This window comes from Eptesicus fuscus, chromosome 3 (assembly GCF_027574615.1).
Source record: "Eptesicus fuscus isolate TK198812 chromosome 3, DD_ASM_mEF_20220401, whole genome shotgun sequence".
NCBI lineage: Eukaryota > Metazoa > Chordata > Mammalia > Chiroptera > Vespertilionidae > Eptesicus > Eptesicus fuscus.
Window position 1 is genome coordinate 111566806 of NC_072475.1, and position 17904 is coordinate 111584709.

At 39.2% G+C, this 17904-nt stretch overlaps 1 protein-coding gene across 2 annotated transcripts in view; it reads left to right on the forward strand.

Moving 5' to 3' along the window:
* The first annotated feature begins 3076 nt into the window (after positions 1-3076).
* LOC103303596 (phospholipid scramblase 2-like) overlaps positions 3077-17904 on the forward strand; it is a 101552-nt gene continuing 86724 nt past the window's right edge. For both annotated transcript variants that reach the window (XM_054714118.1, XM_054714119.1), the window contains exons 1-2: positions 3077-3211; positions 5490-5513. In XM_054714118.1, the coding sequence (XP_054570093.1) occupies positions 5501-5513 (13 nt within the window). In that variant the 5' untranslated portion in view covers positions 3077-3211; positions 5490-5500. The remainder of the gene's footprint in view (positions 3212-5489; positions 5514-17904) is intronic.

Below are 17904 nucleotides of genomic sequence, written 5' to 3' on the forward strand. Positions count from 1 at the left end.
GCCCGGTGCACAGAATTCATGCATGGAGGGGGTGTCCCTCAGCCCAGCCTGCACCCTCTCCAATCTGGGACCCCTCAGGGGATGTCCGACTGCTGTGGGATCGAGCCTAAACCAGCAGTCGGACATCCCTCTCAAAATCTGGGACTGCTGGCTCCTAACCGCTCACCTGCCTGCCTACCTGATTGCCCCTAACCACTCCCCTGCCAGCCTGATTGACGACTAACTGCTCCCCTGCCAGCATGATCGCCCCCAACAGCCCTCCCCTGTCAGCCCGATTGTTCCCAACTGCCTTCCCCTGTGGGGCTGAGGGGAGTGGGGGACTGAGGCTGGATGAGACGGGGATGAGGAGACTGGAAGACTCTGGCTGGATTAAGCACGTGGCGCCTGCCAACCCCCTTCTCCTCCATCCCCCGGGCAGGGCTGAGGGTACTGGGAGACTCTAGTTGGATGATGCAGGGCTGAGGGGACTAGGCGCTGCCATCTTGTGGCTGTGGGTGCCACCATCTTGTGAGAACATGGCAGTTAATTAGCATATTCCATCTTTATTAGATAGGATTGTTAATTACAAATAAAAATAAGATAATCCTTGCTAAGCAGAGTAGCAAACATTTAGAACTGATAATATGGAATTGGAAAACAAGCATTCTCATACTTGATTTGCAGAAAAATAGAATATTTTTCCATAGTTTGTACAAAAATGATATGTGCAAGGATGATGACTACAGCAAAATTTATAATAGCAAAAAACTGAAAATAAAGTACTCCTAGATTATTAGATCAGTGATATAGTTCTGTACTCAAGGCCTAGAGATTTACATCAGAAAACAGTTTGTATAAAGTAACAAAAAACACTATATAGATGTGTATATACATATTTGTATTGTTAAATTTTTTTTTAAATGGAGACTAGCCTTGAAAATTCCCTGAGCAGACAAAACCAGTTTAGTCATACAATTAAAGTTTAATTTATTTTGCAAGACAAACCTGGATCATTTCATGCTTATGCCAGCACACCTTGAACTGTTTCCCAATATTGATAACCTTTGGAAATTCTAATATAACTAATCACTGCAAAAAATAAGGTCACTGCTTTCTCATTATATAAGCTGCTTATTAACATACCCCTGAGCTTCATTCCATGTTTTGGCTTTATTACTCCTAGTTTGGAAATCATCTTTTTGGTGTCTGCACAATAAATTTTCACTAATTACTACTTCAGTGAATCATTGATTTCACTTCTGTTACTTCTAAACTTTTTGACAGTATAATAACATTTATTGAGTGCTTATTCTGTGGCAGGCACCCATTCTATAGCCTTTATATATTTTATCTCTTTAATTCTCATAAAAATCCTATGATGTGGATGCTATTACTACCCTCACCTTACCTACATAGATACTGTCAGGTAACTTTCACAAGGTCACAGAGATGAGTGGTTGAGAAGGATAAAAGTGATGAGAGCATTACAACCAAAGTGGCTTGGTTTTCTTCCCTCCTTTTTCCATCTGATTTTCTGTTTCTCTCTGTATTCCTCTTCCTTCTAACCCTCTTCTTCTCCAGTCCCACCTACCTCTCTCTTAATTAAATCTTCAAATCTCTGTTAATTATGGTTTACAGTATAATGGCGAGAATAGTGGGAAGGAAGAAGATAATTTCACTTTTTTCTCCATATTAGGCCTTATTATTTGGAAGATCCTGTGTTACTTTTGTAAATCGAAATCTATAATAATAAAAGTGTAATATGCTAATTAGACTGGACAGTCAAACAACCTTCCAGACGTCATTCCAGATGTCCTTCCAAATGAAGCCACCATGGTGGGGGCTGAGGCAGAGGTGGTTAGGGGCAATCAGGCAGGCAGGTGAGCAGTTAGGGGCAATCAAGGCAGGCAGGCAGAGGTGGTTAGGGCAATCAGGCAGGCAGAGGTGGTTAGGGGCAATCAGGCAGGCAGGCAAGCAGTTAGGGGTGATCAGGCAGGCAGGTGAGTGGTTAGGGGCGATGAGGCAGGCAGGCAGAATGGTTAGGGGCGATCAGGCAGGCAGGGAGCTGTTAGGAGACAGCAGTCCCGGATTGTGAGAGGGATGTCCGACTACCAGTTTAGGCCAGATCATTTTTTTAAAAATTATTTTATTGATTTTTTACAGAGAGGAAGGGAGAGGGATAGAGAGTTAGAAACATTGATGAGAGAGAAACATCGATTAGCTGCCTCCTGCACACCTCCTACTGGGGATGTGCCCGCAACCAAGATACGTGCCCTTGACGGGAATCGAACCTGGGACCTTTCAGTCCGCAGGCTGACGCTCTATCCACTGAGCCAAACCAGTTTCGGCAGGCCAGATCATTCTTAAACTGGCCGATGGACATCCCCCGACGGGTCCCAGATTGCGAGAGGGTGCAGGCCGGGCTAAGGGACCACCCCTACCCCATGCATGAATTCCATGCTCTGGGCCTGTAGTAATTTAAAGAAAAATCAATGAACAGTTCAGTGTAACAAGTATGTATACAAAGGTAAATATTCCAAGAACCTGGTCGCTTTGTGTCTAAAACAAGTTAAAACGTCATTTGACAGAAAGAAAGAGGAACAAAGCATGAGCAAAGATAAAAGACCTTAAGGAAAAACAAGCTTGACCTTCCTCACTCACATTCAGAGCACCGCCAGCTTTCCGGCTTTGAAGGCAGCAGGCGTCCATGGGGCAGAGGTCAAGCCAGAGCCGAGGAAGGTCCTCTAGGGCCGGGCCCACCGCCCCGGGCGGCCACCTCTGGATAATGACCCCCAGTTCCAGCGGGTGTGGACGCCCCAGAGCATGTCCATGGAGTCAGTCCAGGGAACCAGGAGGGCGAGCTGGGCTCCCTGCAGCTCCCCTTCCAGCCGCCAGGGGAACCCGAGGACCGCCAGCCCCAGGCCCCAGGCCCCAACTTCCACCGGCATCCCTGCAGCCCTAGAGCGCGCAGGACGGCCCAGCTGCGGGGGCGGGGCGGGGCGGGGCGGAGGAGGGGCACAGGTCAGCGTCCCAGGGTGGGGAGGGGTCCCAACTGCCGCGGGACGCCGCCCGGAAGTGGAGCCCGGGCTGAGGAAGGGCCCCGCCGGCTGGCCGCCGGGTGCTCCGGGCCAGGAGCTCGCCCTGACGGGGATCCCGCTGAAGCCGCCAACCAGAACCAGGCTCCGCTTCCTCTAGTGGGCGTCTTCACGGCCCCAGAGCAGCTGGAACCAAGGCACGAACCTGGGCCCCGGGGAGCTGCCAGCCGTAGGGGCAGTCGGGAGGGACGAGTCACAAAGCCCGCCAGCTGTCGTTTAACTGAATGGAGGTTGGTGGGCTGTGCCAGGCACCCTGGAACACCAGCTTGGAAAGCGAGAGGCGGTGGTAGAGGCCCCGACCCTTACTCAGGAGTCCACCTGCCTGCCTGAATCCTGCCTGCACTGCTTAATAGCTGGGACTTCAGCCAGTTCCTCCATTGCCTCATTCTGGGAACTGTACAACTGTTGAGCCTTACAGGAGTTCGAGGATGGCCTGAGTTAGTGAACCTCGTTAGGGCAGGATCTGGCACTGCAGAAAGTACTCAGTGAAAATCAGTTCTTTTTGTTTGAATATTTGACAGTCCACCTTCTCCATGCTTACTATCTGGTTCCCCGGGGTTTTATGTATGCGTTTATTTATTCCTGGAATTCTGGCATGGTGACTTCCCAGTTGCAGGAACAGGCAAGAAACTATTGTTTCTCCTAGTTTAGCAAGATCCGGAACATGATTAGTACTGTGCAAAGTGTCCCTTGCTTAGTGTCAAGTGTCAGGCGGTTTGGGATCACTTTTTCTCCCTTGAATTTTTGTAACAGCACAAGTTCCTCTTAATACTACCCTGGCGACTGGAGGAGTTTGAAGGCTGAACGAACACAAGGCTGCTTGTAAAATGAGTGGACTTCTGCACTTAAGTAGAAAAGTGGCATTTGAAATAGCTAGGTCCTAGGAGATTAAGCAGCCTTCAAAGGTGTAAGGGAGCTGTTCTTTCTGACTGAGAGGAATGAACTCATACCATACACACCCCCTATTGAATCAACAAGCACCAATTAAGTGCCTTGCCTTGGACTGGCTATGCTCTGGCCTTTCAGAGTGTAAAGTGCAGCTGGAGACAGTGAGTGTGTGAGAACTCCATCCTCATGTCTAATGACCTCTTCCTCCTAGTCTAACTCACAGAACTTTCCTTTTCTTGAATGACACAAGCTCCCTCAGCCTCAGGACTTCTACCTATGCAGTTACCTCTGTCTGTAATGCCACACCCTACCCACTCTTCACACACACTTCCTTCAGCTCTGGGATCTGTCTTCCTTGACACACACGTCCCCACTATCTAACCTGGTGCCCCCATAACTCTATTATAGCACCATTGTACTTATTTATAGCACTTAGAGTGTTCAGAATATATTTAATTTTGTTCATTTTCTATCTCCACCGCTTTGTTCCATGCTTGGTATAGGGCCTTGCATGTTAATAATTTTTAAATGGAGATGAGGAAAATGGTTTCTTCCTGTGAACAACAGAATTCACTTAAGCATATGAAGAGAATCATTGACTTTTATTTACCACTTATGATGAGCCAATAGGAAGAGTTAGTAAAGGGCAGTCAGGGCAGGACAGGGTCAGAAAAAGGGTAGGACTAATTAATATTAGTGTATGGGTCCAAGATAAATCACACAAGGAACAGGCTGTGTCATCTCTGTTTTGTAATTAGGCAACTAGGGGTTGGTTTTAAAGTGGAGAGATAGGAAAAGTAGTCTTTCCCGCTATGGAAAGGCTAGGGTAGGATCAAGGCACTGGAAGGCAGAAATACTGAGTACACTGTTCTGTTTGGTTATTTGTTTGTTTTCTGTAGAAATAGGCAATACAAAGTTTCCACTGGCTGGTCATGGTGCTATAACTCCTACAACAACTGAGAGGAGTAGGTTTTCTAGCTAAAAGCATGGGTGGATGTGCAGAACAGGTGATCAGGTCTACACAAATTTACCATCCACAGGACCTGGAATTTCCAAAGGTATTTGCAGTAGTGATCTGATAGCTAACCTTTCTCCCTCTCATGGTGGACTACGCCTGGACCATATGCTCTCCTTAGGTTGTGTAAGTTGTGAAGGGGCTAGATCATATGCTCTCCTTAGGTTGTGTAAGTTGTGAAGACTCTAATTTTTAACTTAGTTACCATGTGGGTCTTAACACTCAAAGTGTTTCTTCATGGCTTTTTGCCTCATTGGGCCCTCTCCTGCCAGGTTTTTAGAAATTTTTCACCATGCTGGGCTGACCAACAATTCTAAAATCCTACTCAAAAACTTAGCAATGAAAATGGGTCAAGCCAAAAGGATTTAAATGGCCAGATATGTATAGATAAGAAGACTAAAGAGAAATATACCATGTGTGTGACTATGTAGTTTCAGAGTATCTTGTTTCAACAGTCCCATTTGACCTATAAATTTGTAGATCATGTATTAATAGTAGATCTTCTTTTTCAGAACTCTAAATCATGGATGACCAAAGTAAGTCATTTGCTTTGTTTATTTTCCTCCCTATTTGTTAATTCTATTGTTAACAGGTTGTCATATGCTTTATTTAGTTTTTGAAAGGATATAATTTGCTTTGTGTTGCTTGCACTCCAGAATCCAATGCCTGGTTCAGTATTTGAGAAGATATACACAAATATCCACTACAGCTACTTTTCCCTTTAAAAAATAAACAATAAAAATCTTAGAGAAACCTAATAAATGCCAGGCTTATTGGAAAATATATAATATATACCATATTTCATCCAGATTGTTTTTTCTTTCATTTTCTAGTGCATTTTATATACATAAAGATTATTCAAATCATACTAATTAACATATAATATATTTGATGTGTCAGTTCATTGTAATAAAATTCTCAGATCTCCTGATACATATTTCAAAACATACATAAGTGTATTGGTTTCAATAAATACCAATCATTTTGTTCTGGATTTTTTCTATCAAGAAAATTCTAAATTAAATAAATATTTATAGGCCTGAAATATAAGTCTTCTTTTAAAAATATTAATGTTCTAAAGAGAAAAAACAGTACATATTAGGAAAAAATATCAAGAACATAATCCTGAGAAAAACAGTGTTAAAGAACTGATGCTAACCTAACAATAAGATGTACTTATACAGCTACAGTAATCAAAACAGTGTGGTATTGGTGAAAGAATAGATGAATAAATCAATGGAACAAAATAGAGAGCCCATAATTAGACACCATAAATATTGTCAACTGATCTTTGACAAAGGGGCAAAGGCAATACAATGGAGCAAAGATAGTCCTTCAACAAATGGTGCTGGAACAACTAGGCATCCACACACAAAAAAGAATGAATCTAGATACAGACCTTACACCCTTCACAATAATTAAGTCAAAATTAATTACCGACCTAAATGTAAAATGTGAAACTAAAACCCTTAGAGATGACATAGAAGAAAGTCTAGATCAGCAATTTTCAACCTTTTTCATACCACGGCACACATAAACTAATTACTAAAATTCTACTGCACACCAAAAAGTTTACTTTTTGCTGAACTGACAAAAATAGATATAATATTGATTCATTCACACTGGACAGCTATTGTTGTGTGGGTTGTCATATTTATTTAAAAATCTAAGGAAAAAGAGGTCAGTACCTTGACTAAATAGTCATGTATTTCATGTTTTCAAAATTCTTGCAGCACACCAATGTGCCTGCTAGAGCACACTGGTTGAAAATCGCTGGTCTAGATGATTGTGGGTATGGTGATGCCTTTTTAGATAGAACACACAAAAAACACAACCCATGAAGGAAATTATTGATAAGCTGAACTTCATTAAAATTAAAAACTTCTGCTCTGCAAAAGACATTATCAAGTGAATTAGAATACAAGCCACAGACTGGGAGGAAATACTTGAAAAAGACATATCTGATAAAGAATTGTTATCCAGAATATACAAAAAACTCTTAAACTCTACAAGAAAACAAAAATGTTGATTAAAAATGGTACAAAGAACTTGACACCTCATGGGAAATGAACATGTAAAGATACTCCACATCCCATGTCACCAGGGAAATAAAAAAACAAAAACAAAAAATGATATACCACTACTTACTTATTAGGGTGTCCAAAATCCAAAACATTGACAATGCCAAATGCTGGTGAGGAAGAGGAGCAACAGGAACTCTCATATATTACTGGAGTTAATGCAAAATAGTGAAGCCACTTTGGAAAAAGAGTTCAGCAGTTTCTTACAAATCTAAACTTACTCTTACCATAAAATATTTACCCAAAGGAGTTGAAAATTAATCCACATAGAAACCTGTTCCTCGGTGTTTATAGTTGCTTTATCTTATTTAAAAGCAAACATGATAGTCTTCAGTAGGTGGATGAATAAATACACTCTATACATCCAGACAATGGAATATTCTTCAGTGTTATAAGAGAAATGAGCTAGCAAGCCATGAAAATTTCTCCATGACATTACATGGATAAATTTTAAATGCATATTAGTAAGTGAAAGAAGCCCATCTGAAAAGGCTGTATACTGTATGATTCCAATTATCTGCCATTCTGGGAAAGGCAAAACTATGGAGACAGTAAAAAGATCAGTGTATACCAAAGGTGGGTCTTGCAGGAAGAATGACTTGGCAGAACACAGAGGATTTTTAGGACAGTTAAAATACTCTTTCTGATATGATGATGATGATTATATGTCATTATACATTTGTCCATACCTATAAAAGTTTTAACCCCAATAGTAATCCTTAAGGTACACAAAGGACTTTGGTTGATTATGATCTTGTATCAATGTAGGTACATCATTGGGAAAAATATACCATTCCTTTGAGTGGTGTAGAAATGGGACATATGAGAAAGCTTTGTACTCCCCTCTTAATTTTGTTGTAAACCTAACTTCTCTAAAAAAAGTTCTTACCACAAAAAAAAAAATGTTTTTCTGAAATGACCTTTCTTCTCCCTTTTATCTTCATTAATATATCCAAGATGATGTTTATTTCTCACTACAACAACAGCTCACTACATTTATTAGATACTCTCAGGATCAAAAAGCTCAACTATCTCTTATGAAGTTTCATCATTATCTCTTAATGACTGCCATATTGACTTAATTATGTTTACAAAACTCAAAGTTTTAAATGTAAATTTATGCAATATTAAGCAAATAAGTTTTATTTGCTACAAACATTAGGATGCTTCAAATCACTTAACAATGATATATTAGGCCATGGTCATATTCACTTTTTAACTCTTCAGGTTCATTTAAACAATTGTACCTGTATGTATATGTGTGTAAAAACAGAAATAAAATATATGTATGTATGTAAATATATATAAAAGTAAAATATTTTTAAAACCATGTGATAGTCCTATGATTTTTATAATTTATTTTAACTTGCATATCACATATGCAGAAATACATTCATAATTCATATGTCCATTCACATATTTTCTCTTCGTATGAATTTACCCCAAACTTCCTAAAACCAGAATCATTACTCTGGTACCAAAACTAGAGATTAAGAGCTTCTAATATTTTGAATCTGTCAGTTCTAAATGTGTGTGTGTTTATAGTTGTTGAAACAATAGTCCTTTTTAAAAGTCCTGAAGTGTGACATATCATTTAAAGATAGGTCTTTAAGTCAGACTTGCAGTGTGTTGTCTTGAGATCTGTTGACTCTGATCCTGTTCTCTCCAACTCAGGCTGATAGTGGTGGCTCTGGGCTGAGCCTTGAGAGCCAGAAAACTAGGAGCTAGGCCACTCATGTGACACTGAAAAACAGAAAGAAATGGTTGGGAGGAAATAGCTTGCAGTATTTCAGAAATCTGTGACAATTTAGTGTGTCTGTCCAGGGCAAAGCCCTGATGGAAGTAGCTCTGTTACCTGAATTTGCAGTCTCCACAGACTCCATTCTGCTGAATTTATTATGAAGCAATTGAATGGAGGAGAGAGTGGGCCCACAGCCCAGCCTTCCTGCTGAAACCACGTATTGAGTGATCTTAAAAGGCTCATGAAAGAGAAGCATACAGGGGAGGTGTCAGATTGAAAGTTAAGTCAAAATTTTCTTCTGCATTGATGCCATGTCCCCATGATTCAAAAAGAAACTTTTGAATTTACAGTTAGTAAGTCATAGGAAAGAGAGGAGGACATAATAAAAGAGGAGAGTCTACTAGACTTTATGTTCCGTAAAGACAGAGCTAGTGTAGCCCTAGAACCTAACTCAGGGGTGAGAGAGGAGATGCTCAATAAATACTTATTGTCCAACTGGGATGAATCCTATATAATAAAGAGCTAATATGCTAATTAGACTGAACAGCAGAATGACCATCTGGACGACCTTCCGGATGAAGCTGGGGCTGGGAGGGCCGGCTGAGGCAGCCAGGGCTGCAAGGGTCGAGCCCCTTGCATGAATTTCATGCATCAGGCCTCTGGTAATTAGAATAATTAGAGAAACACAAATATGAAGAACTAGGATGTTGAACCATTTGTACATATATTAGAATTATTTAAGGCATAGTTATTATTTTTGTAGGTCAAAATCAGTCAAATATTTACTTTGGTCAACTTTATTAGGATAGTTCCAGAGTAAGCATGAAAAGGATATTTAAATACAGATATATATGCATTAATGCAAATATTTTAAATATAATTTATAAAAATGATTATAGATATCTTTAAAATCATCTATAATTCTTCCATTACCATCCACACATCCAACTAATTACATTTATCTCTTTCTTCACAGTCTACTTGTGGTTTTAAATATTTTTTTTCTAATACCAAAAAAATTAAAGTATGGAAGTGAACACTCATCAGGCATAGTTGAAAACTAGAAATTCAACCCCAATAACTCAGCTGTCTCAGTTTATCAAAAAGGAATTTACTTGAAACAGGATTATACTGCAAAATAACTATCTACAAATATCCAAGATGGCAGTGAAGTAAGTAGAAGTTACACTCATTTCCTCCCAGGACCAAACTAAAATTATAACTAAAATATAAAACAATTACCTTGATTGAAGACTGGCTGAACAGAAGTCTTATAAAGGATTTAGAGAAGCCACATTGAGACTGGTAGGAAGGTTGGAGACCTGAAAAGGGCTGGCCCCACCCCCATGGGGTGGCAGCTGAGAATCCAGAGGGATGTCTTGGCTGAAAATGTTCCTCCTGAGGAGCATGAGAGTCTCAGCCCCATGCCAAGATCACCAGCCCAGATCATCAGAGCTATAAAGAGGAGCCCACATAACATCTGGCTGTGAAAATCAGCAGGGACTCTCTCCTCCAGGGAGAGATGGGAGTCTGCTAGGCACCCTCTTAAAGGGCCAGAACACAAAATCTACTTGGCAGCCACTCACCCTAGGCTCCAGTGGAGGGAGGTGGGTGGCTCAGAGCAGACTAGAGTCCTGTGAGGAGACACTGGGTTGTGTGGGTCCAGGGTGAGACCTGAAGGGACAGCCACAAGGGCCCATGTGTTGAGTCTCTTTCCCACAGGACTGATGCCATCTCCATTAGACTGGGAGAATGCAATAACTCTACTCTCTTTACTCCTGTAGCCCAACCCTGTGAAGCTTGTGCCCTACTGAGGAGTCAGCTGCCTAGGCCCAGATGTAGAGGTCTGGGTTGAGTCAGGAGGTGTCAGAGACTGAGTTGTATGGCTCTGAATGAGAACCATTCATCCCACCTTTCCATGAGCCTGATTAGTGCAACCCTCTCATGAGAAGTCCACTAGCTCCACTGTTTCAACCCCCAGTAGTCCTACCTATTGAGCTCAAGCCTTCCAGGACATCCAGGGAGAATCCAGAACAGACTGAGTTCTGTGGCTTTAGGATCGGGGCAATTTTTTCCCTCATAATCCAAACTAGTGCAGGTGCAAAGCATTCATTTTACTTGGCCAAATATGTTTGGGCCTAATAATATCTGCTGGCCTCTCCCTGATGACTCCCTGAAACCCTGCCCCACTACAAAGGTCTGTGGGAACCCAGTGGGTGGAAGCTAACTTTGGTATACTCTGGAACTTTTGCTGGGTCCAGCAGAGACAGTCACAAACTGTGGATCTCTATTTACTCCAAACAGGTTATTCAGAGCCATTCACAGGTAGCGTCGAACATTGACCTGCAACAGAGTCCTCAGAGGTCCCAGAACCAACACACCAAGTGACTAGCTTCAGAAAACATCAGAGCAAGATCCATTTAGCTCCATAAGTGGCACACCTAAAGGTAGGCCTCAGCAGGCACCAGACCATGCAGAGGCAAATTCGGCTTCATGTGATCAACCTCTGCACAGCAGCTTATGCTCTCTAGTCAGGTTTGATCCACATAGCCAGCCAGACTGAGGGTCAACCTCATGCATGAATGAGCCAACAGCAATCAAGATTCAGCTTTAGCCTAGCCATTGTGGCCTAGTGGTTGAGCATCGACCCATGAACCGGGAGGTCACAGCTTGACTCCTGGTCAGGGCACATGCCCTGGTTGTGGGCTTGATCCCCAGTAGGAGGTGTGCAGGAGGCAGCTGATCAAAGATGCTCTCTCATCATAGATGTTTCTATTCCCCCTCCCCCTCTCCATTCCTCTCTCTCTCTTTCCAAAAACAAAAAAGACTTAACTTTAACTGGAGGTCTCACATAACCCACACAAGGGACATTCCTGGAGCACACAACTCAGGTGATTAAGGAGTTAAGGAGACTGCACCACGTGGTCCCACAAGACACAAACTACATAAAGACACCCTACCAAGAATGGCCAACATAACAGATCAATCTAATACACAGAAAAAAATACAGGCAGCCAAAGTAGGGAGACAAGCATGCCCCAAATGAAATAACAGGAAAAATATTTCCAGAAAAAGAACTAAAGGAAATAGAGTCAAGCAAGCTACCAGATACAGAGTTCAAAACAATAGTTATAAGGATGCTAAAGAAACTTAGTGAGAACTTTAACAAATAGATAGCAAGCATAAAAAATAATATTAAAAAACTCATTTAATATATACCAGTCAGAAATGAAGGGTATAATATCTGAAATGAAATAAGTCTAGAAGAAATAAACCCTCAGTTAGATGAAGCAGAGGATCGAATTGGTGACTTGGAAGACAAGGTAGCAGAAAACACTCAATCAGAGCAGCAAAAAATGAATTTTAAAAAATGAGGATAGTTAAAGGGACTTTGGGACAACAATAAGCATAAAAACACTCACATCATAGAGGTACCAGAAGGAGAAGAGAGCAAGAATTGAAAACCTATTTGAAAAAATAATAACGGAATACTTCCCTAACCTGGTGAAGGAAAAAGACACACAAGTCCAGGAAGTGTGGAAAGTCCCAAAAAAAAAATGAATCCAAAGAGGCCCACAACAAGACACCTCATAATGAAAATGACAAAGGTTAAAGATGAGAGAATCTTAAACAAGCAAGAGAAAGACAGTTAAATACAAAGGAGATCCTATAAGGCTGTCAGCTGCTTTATCAACAGAACATTTCAGGCCAGAAGGGATACATATGAAATATTCAGTGATGAAAAGCAAGGACCTAAACCAAGACTTTACAAAGCAAGGCTAATATTTCAAATTGAAGAAGAAACAAAGAGCTGCCAAGACAAGAAAAAGCTAAAGGTCTTTACCACCAAACCAGTATTACAAGAAATGTTAAAAGGTCGTTTTAAAGATGATAAAAGACAAATAAAAAATTATATAATTATAAAGAATAAAATACATTCTTTTTTTTTTAGTTTTTTTTTTTTTATTGATTAAGGTATCATATATTTGTCCTCTTCCCCCCATTCCCATCCCACCCCCCTCCTCACACATGCCCCCACCCCCCTGTTGTCCTTAACCGCCGGTTCGGCTCATATGTCTGCACACAAGTCCTTTGGTTGATCTCCCCCTTTATCCCCACCCTTCCCTACCCTCCCCCCGAGGCCCGACAGTCTGATCCATGCCTTGTTTCTGGGTCTGTTCTTGTTCATGAGTCTATGTTGTTCATTATTTCCCCTAGATGAGTGAGATCATGTGCTATTAGAAATACACTTATAAAAACCGAAAATGAGACAAGCAATAATGGTTATGGTGTCAGGCAAATGAATCGGTCTGTAGTGAGTTTCTTTCTGGGCCAACAGTTCTTTTGAGACCCAATTTCAATGTCCAACAGTTCCTTATGTGTACATGTCAGCACTGACATTTCAGTTCTGGATGGTGGACAAATGGTGGTAATGCAGGTCCGACTCTGTCTGGTTTGGTCCTGGGCAATCTGCAGTGATGCACAGCTGCTAACTGCTAGTATGGGAAGGCCACATCAGCGTCTTCCGTCTCTGGACTGCTTCTCTTCTGTCTTCATGGCTGGAGTAGTCCTGTCGATTCCTCTCTTGCTAGAATCCACATGGTCTCGGAGTTGTTTTCTGAAAATATACAAACATATTCTCGACCAAAAGTTAATAAAGGAATATTTTCTATAAATTTGGGGATCCTTTTTCAATTTTTGCCCAAATGATTTTCCTCTGGCTTGTTTTGTCACCTTGTGTGTTTTTCATGGGTGTCTTGCTTTTAGCCTTACAATTAATTTTCTAAAGTATTAATTTTCTAGATGTAATTTACTTACAGGATATTTTTCCTTACATGATATTCCTCTACTATCCCCTCCTTTTTTGATAAAATACATTCTTATCAATAATCACTTTAAACATGAGTGGCTTCAATGCTCCAATCAAAAGATATAGGGTATTTAGTTACTTTGCCCATTTTTAATTGGATTATTTGTCTTCCCTTTGTTAAGTTGTATGAGTTCTTTATATATTTTGGAAATGAATCCCTTATCAGCTGTATCATTGGCAGATATGTTCTCCCCTACAGTGAGCTCCCTTTTCATCTTGTTGATGGTTTCCTTTGCTATGCAGAAGCTTTTTATTTTGATGTAGTCCCATTTGTTTACTTCCTTCTTTGTTTCTCTTGCCCTAGGAGATGCATTGGAAAACATATTGCTATGAGAGATGTTTGAGATTTTGCTGCTTATAATTTTTTTCTAGGATTTTCATGGTTTCATGACTTACATTTAATTATTTTATCCATTTTGAGTTTATTATTGCATATGGTATAATTTGGTGGTCTAGTTTCTTTTTTTTTTTTTTGCAAGTATCTGTCCAATTTACCCACCACCATTTATTGAATACACTCTCTTTACTCCATTGTATGATTTTGCCTCCTTTGTCAAATATTAATTGAAGTAATGGCTTGGGTCGAATTCTGGGGTCTCTATTCTGTTTCATTGTTCTATATGCCTGTTCTTAAAAATGGACAAAGGGATAAAATGGACACTTCCCTAAAGAGGATATAGAGATGACCAAGAGATACATAAAAAATGCTCAAAGTCACTAATCATCACAGAGATACAAATAAAACAACAATGAGATATCATCTCACAATTGTCAGAATGGCTACCATCAACAAATCAGCAAGTGACAAGTGTTGGCTAGGATGTAGAGAAAAAGGAACCTTAATACACTGCTGGAGGGAAGGCAAACTGGGTGCAGCCACTATGGAAAACAGCTTGGAGTTTCCTCAAAAAAGTAAATGGAACTGCCATTGGACACACTTCTAGGAATATATCCTGAGAATCCAGAAACACCAATCAGAAAGAATATATGCACTCATATGTTCATAGCAGCACTATTTACAACAGCTAAGATTTGGTAATAGCCCAAGTGCCCATCAGTAGACGAGTGGATAAAAAAGATGTGGTACATGTATACAGTGGAATACTATGTAGCTGTTATAAAGAAAGATTTCTTACCTTTTGACAAAGCATGTATGGACCTGGAGAGTATTATGTTAAGCAAAATAAGCCAGTTAGACAAAGACAAGTATCACATGATCTCACTTATATGTGGAATCTAATGAACAAAATAAACTGACAAACCAAATAGATCCAAAGACATCGAAGCATGAAACAGACTGATGAATCTCAGAGGGAAAGGAGGAGAAAGGTTAGGAAGACATTAACCAAAGAACTTATATGCATATATGCATAACTATGGACACAGACAATAGTGTGGTAGGCCTGGAGAGGTGTTGGGTAGAGGATCAATGGAGGAAAAAAAGGAACATTTGTAATACTTTCAACAATAAAGATAAATTAAAAAAAAAAAGACATGGTGTAGCCATTAGACCCATACATATGCTGTCTATAAGAGATCCACCTCAGAATGAAATACACACACTGAATAGAAGTACAAAGATGATAAAAGATAATTTATGCAAATGGAAATGAAAAAAACTGAGGTAGCAATACTTATATCAAAAATATATACATTAAAACGAATACTACAATCAGAGACAAAGAAGGATATTACATAATGAAAATGGGATCAATCAAATAAGAGGATATAACCCTTGTAAACATTTATGAAGCCAACATAAGAGCACATAAATATATACAGAAAATCTTGACAGAAATAGAGATTGAGAGTAATACAGTCATAGTAAGTACATGAACTGATATTACTGGATATATTTTCCAGACAGAAAATCAACAAGGAAATGGTGGCCTTAAATGACACACTAGATCAGACGGATTTAATTGATATTTTCAGAACATTTCATCCCAACATGGCAGAATGTTAATTCTTTTCAAGTGCACATGGAACATTTTCCAGGATAGACCACAGATTAAGACACAAAGCATGTCTCAATAAATTTAAGAGGATTAAAATCATATGAAGCATGTTCTTTGACCACAATGGTATAAAACTAGAAATAAATTACAAGAAAAAATTTAAAACACACAAACATGAAAGTAAACAACATGTTACTAAACTATATGAATGGGTTAACAATGAGATTAGGAAGAAATCAAAAGATACCTTGAGACAAATGAAAATAAAAACACAATAACTCAAAGTCTATGGGACACAGTGAAAGCAATCCTAAGAGGAAAATTCGTAGCATTACAGGCCTATGTCAAGAAACAAGAAAAATCTCAAAGAAACAATCTGACTTTATTCTTAAAGAAACTAGAAAAAGAACAAAGCCCAGTGTAAGTAGAAGAAAGGAAATAATAAAGATGAGAATAAATGAAATACAGTAAAAAAATAACAATACAAAAGATCAGTAAAAACCAAGAATTGGTTCTTTGAAAAGATTAACAAGATTGCAAAACCTTTATCCAGACTCATAAAAACAAAAACAAAAACAAAAAATAAGAGGACCCAAATGAATAAAATCAGAAATGAAAGAGAAATAACAACTTATACCACAGAAATACAAAGGATTGTAAGAAAATATTAGGAACAATTATATGCCAACAAATTGGACAATTTAAAAAATGGACAAATTCCTAGAAACATACAGTATCCCTAAAGTGAAATAAGAAGAAATACAAAATCAGAATAGACTGATTTTAATTAATGAAATTGAAGCAGTAATAATAATAATAAAATACAACTCTTCCCCCCCCCCCCCCCAAAAAAAAAAAAAAAAAAAGCCTTGGACAGGATGCCTTCACAAGTTGATTTTACCAAAGCAATTTACAGATTCAACACAATTCCTATCAAGATACCAATGTGTATTTCACAAAACTAGAACAAACATTCCAAGCATATGGAATTACAAAAGATCCCACATAGCAGCAGCGATCTTGAGAAAGAAATAACAATGTTGGAGGAATCATGCTACCTGATATCAAACTAACAAGGCCAATGTAATCAAAACAGCATGGTACTGGCATAAAAACAGACATATATGTCAATGGAATTGAATAAAGATAGATGAAAAAAAAAGAAATTAAGACAACCTTCTTGCACCACACACAAAAATGAACTCAAAATGGATTAAAGGCTTTAATATAGGTTTTGAAACCATAAACATCTCAGATCAAAACATATGTAATAAGATGTTAGACATTTCTTAAAGCAACATTTTATCTGATATATCTCTTCAAGTAAGGGAAATAAGAAAAAAAATAAATGGGATTATATCGAACAAGTTTTTGCAAAGGAAAATAAACCATCAACAAAATGAAAAGACAACCCACTGAATGGTAAAACATATTCTCCCATATATCCGATAATGGCTTAATATACAAAATTTATAAAGAATTTACAAAACTCAACACCAAAAAATAAAACAATCCAATTAAGAGATGGGCAAAGAATTGGAATAGACACTTTGAGAAGACATACAGATGGCCAATAGACATGTGCAAAGATGCTCAACTTAATTAATCATCAGGGAAATACATATTAAAACAATGAGATATTGCCTCACACCTGTCACAATGTCTATCATCCATAAATCAACAACAAGTGTTGACAAGGATGTGGGAAAAGGGAACCATCATGCACTGTTGGTGGAAATGCAGACTGGTACAGCCACTGTGGAAAACAGTAAGGTGTTATCTCAAAAAATTAAATATGGAACTTCTTTATTATCTGAAGAAACCTGAAACACTAATTCAAAAGACTATGTGCACCCTATGTTCATTGCAGCATTATTTACAATAGCCAAGATTTGGAAGCAACCCAAGTGTCCATCAGTAGATCAGTGGATAAAATAGCCATGATACATTTATACAACAGAATACTACTCAGCTCTAAAAAAATAAATAAATAAAAATAAATAGAAATTTTATCCTTTGCCACAGCATTGATGGACCTGGAGAGCATTATGCTAAGTGAAATAAGCCAGTCAGAGAAAGACATGTACCATGTGATTTCACTCATATATGTAATCTGATGAACATACTGAACTAGCAAGCAAAATAGAAAGATACTCATAGATAGAAAGCAGGGTGAAAGTTCCTGGGCAGGTGTGGGGGTAGCTGGGAAGGTGAAGGGATTGAGCAAAAAAATATTTAAAAAAAGAGAAAGAATTCATGGACATGGGCAACAGTGTG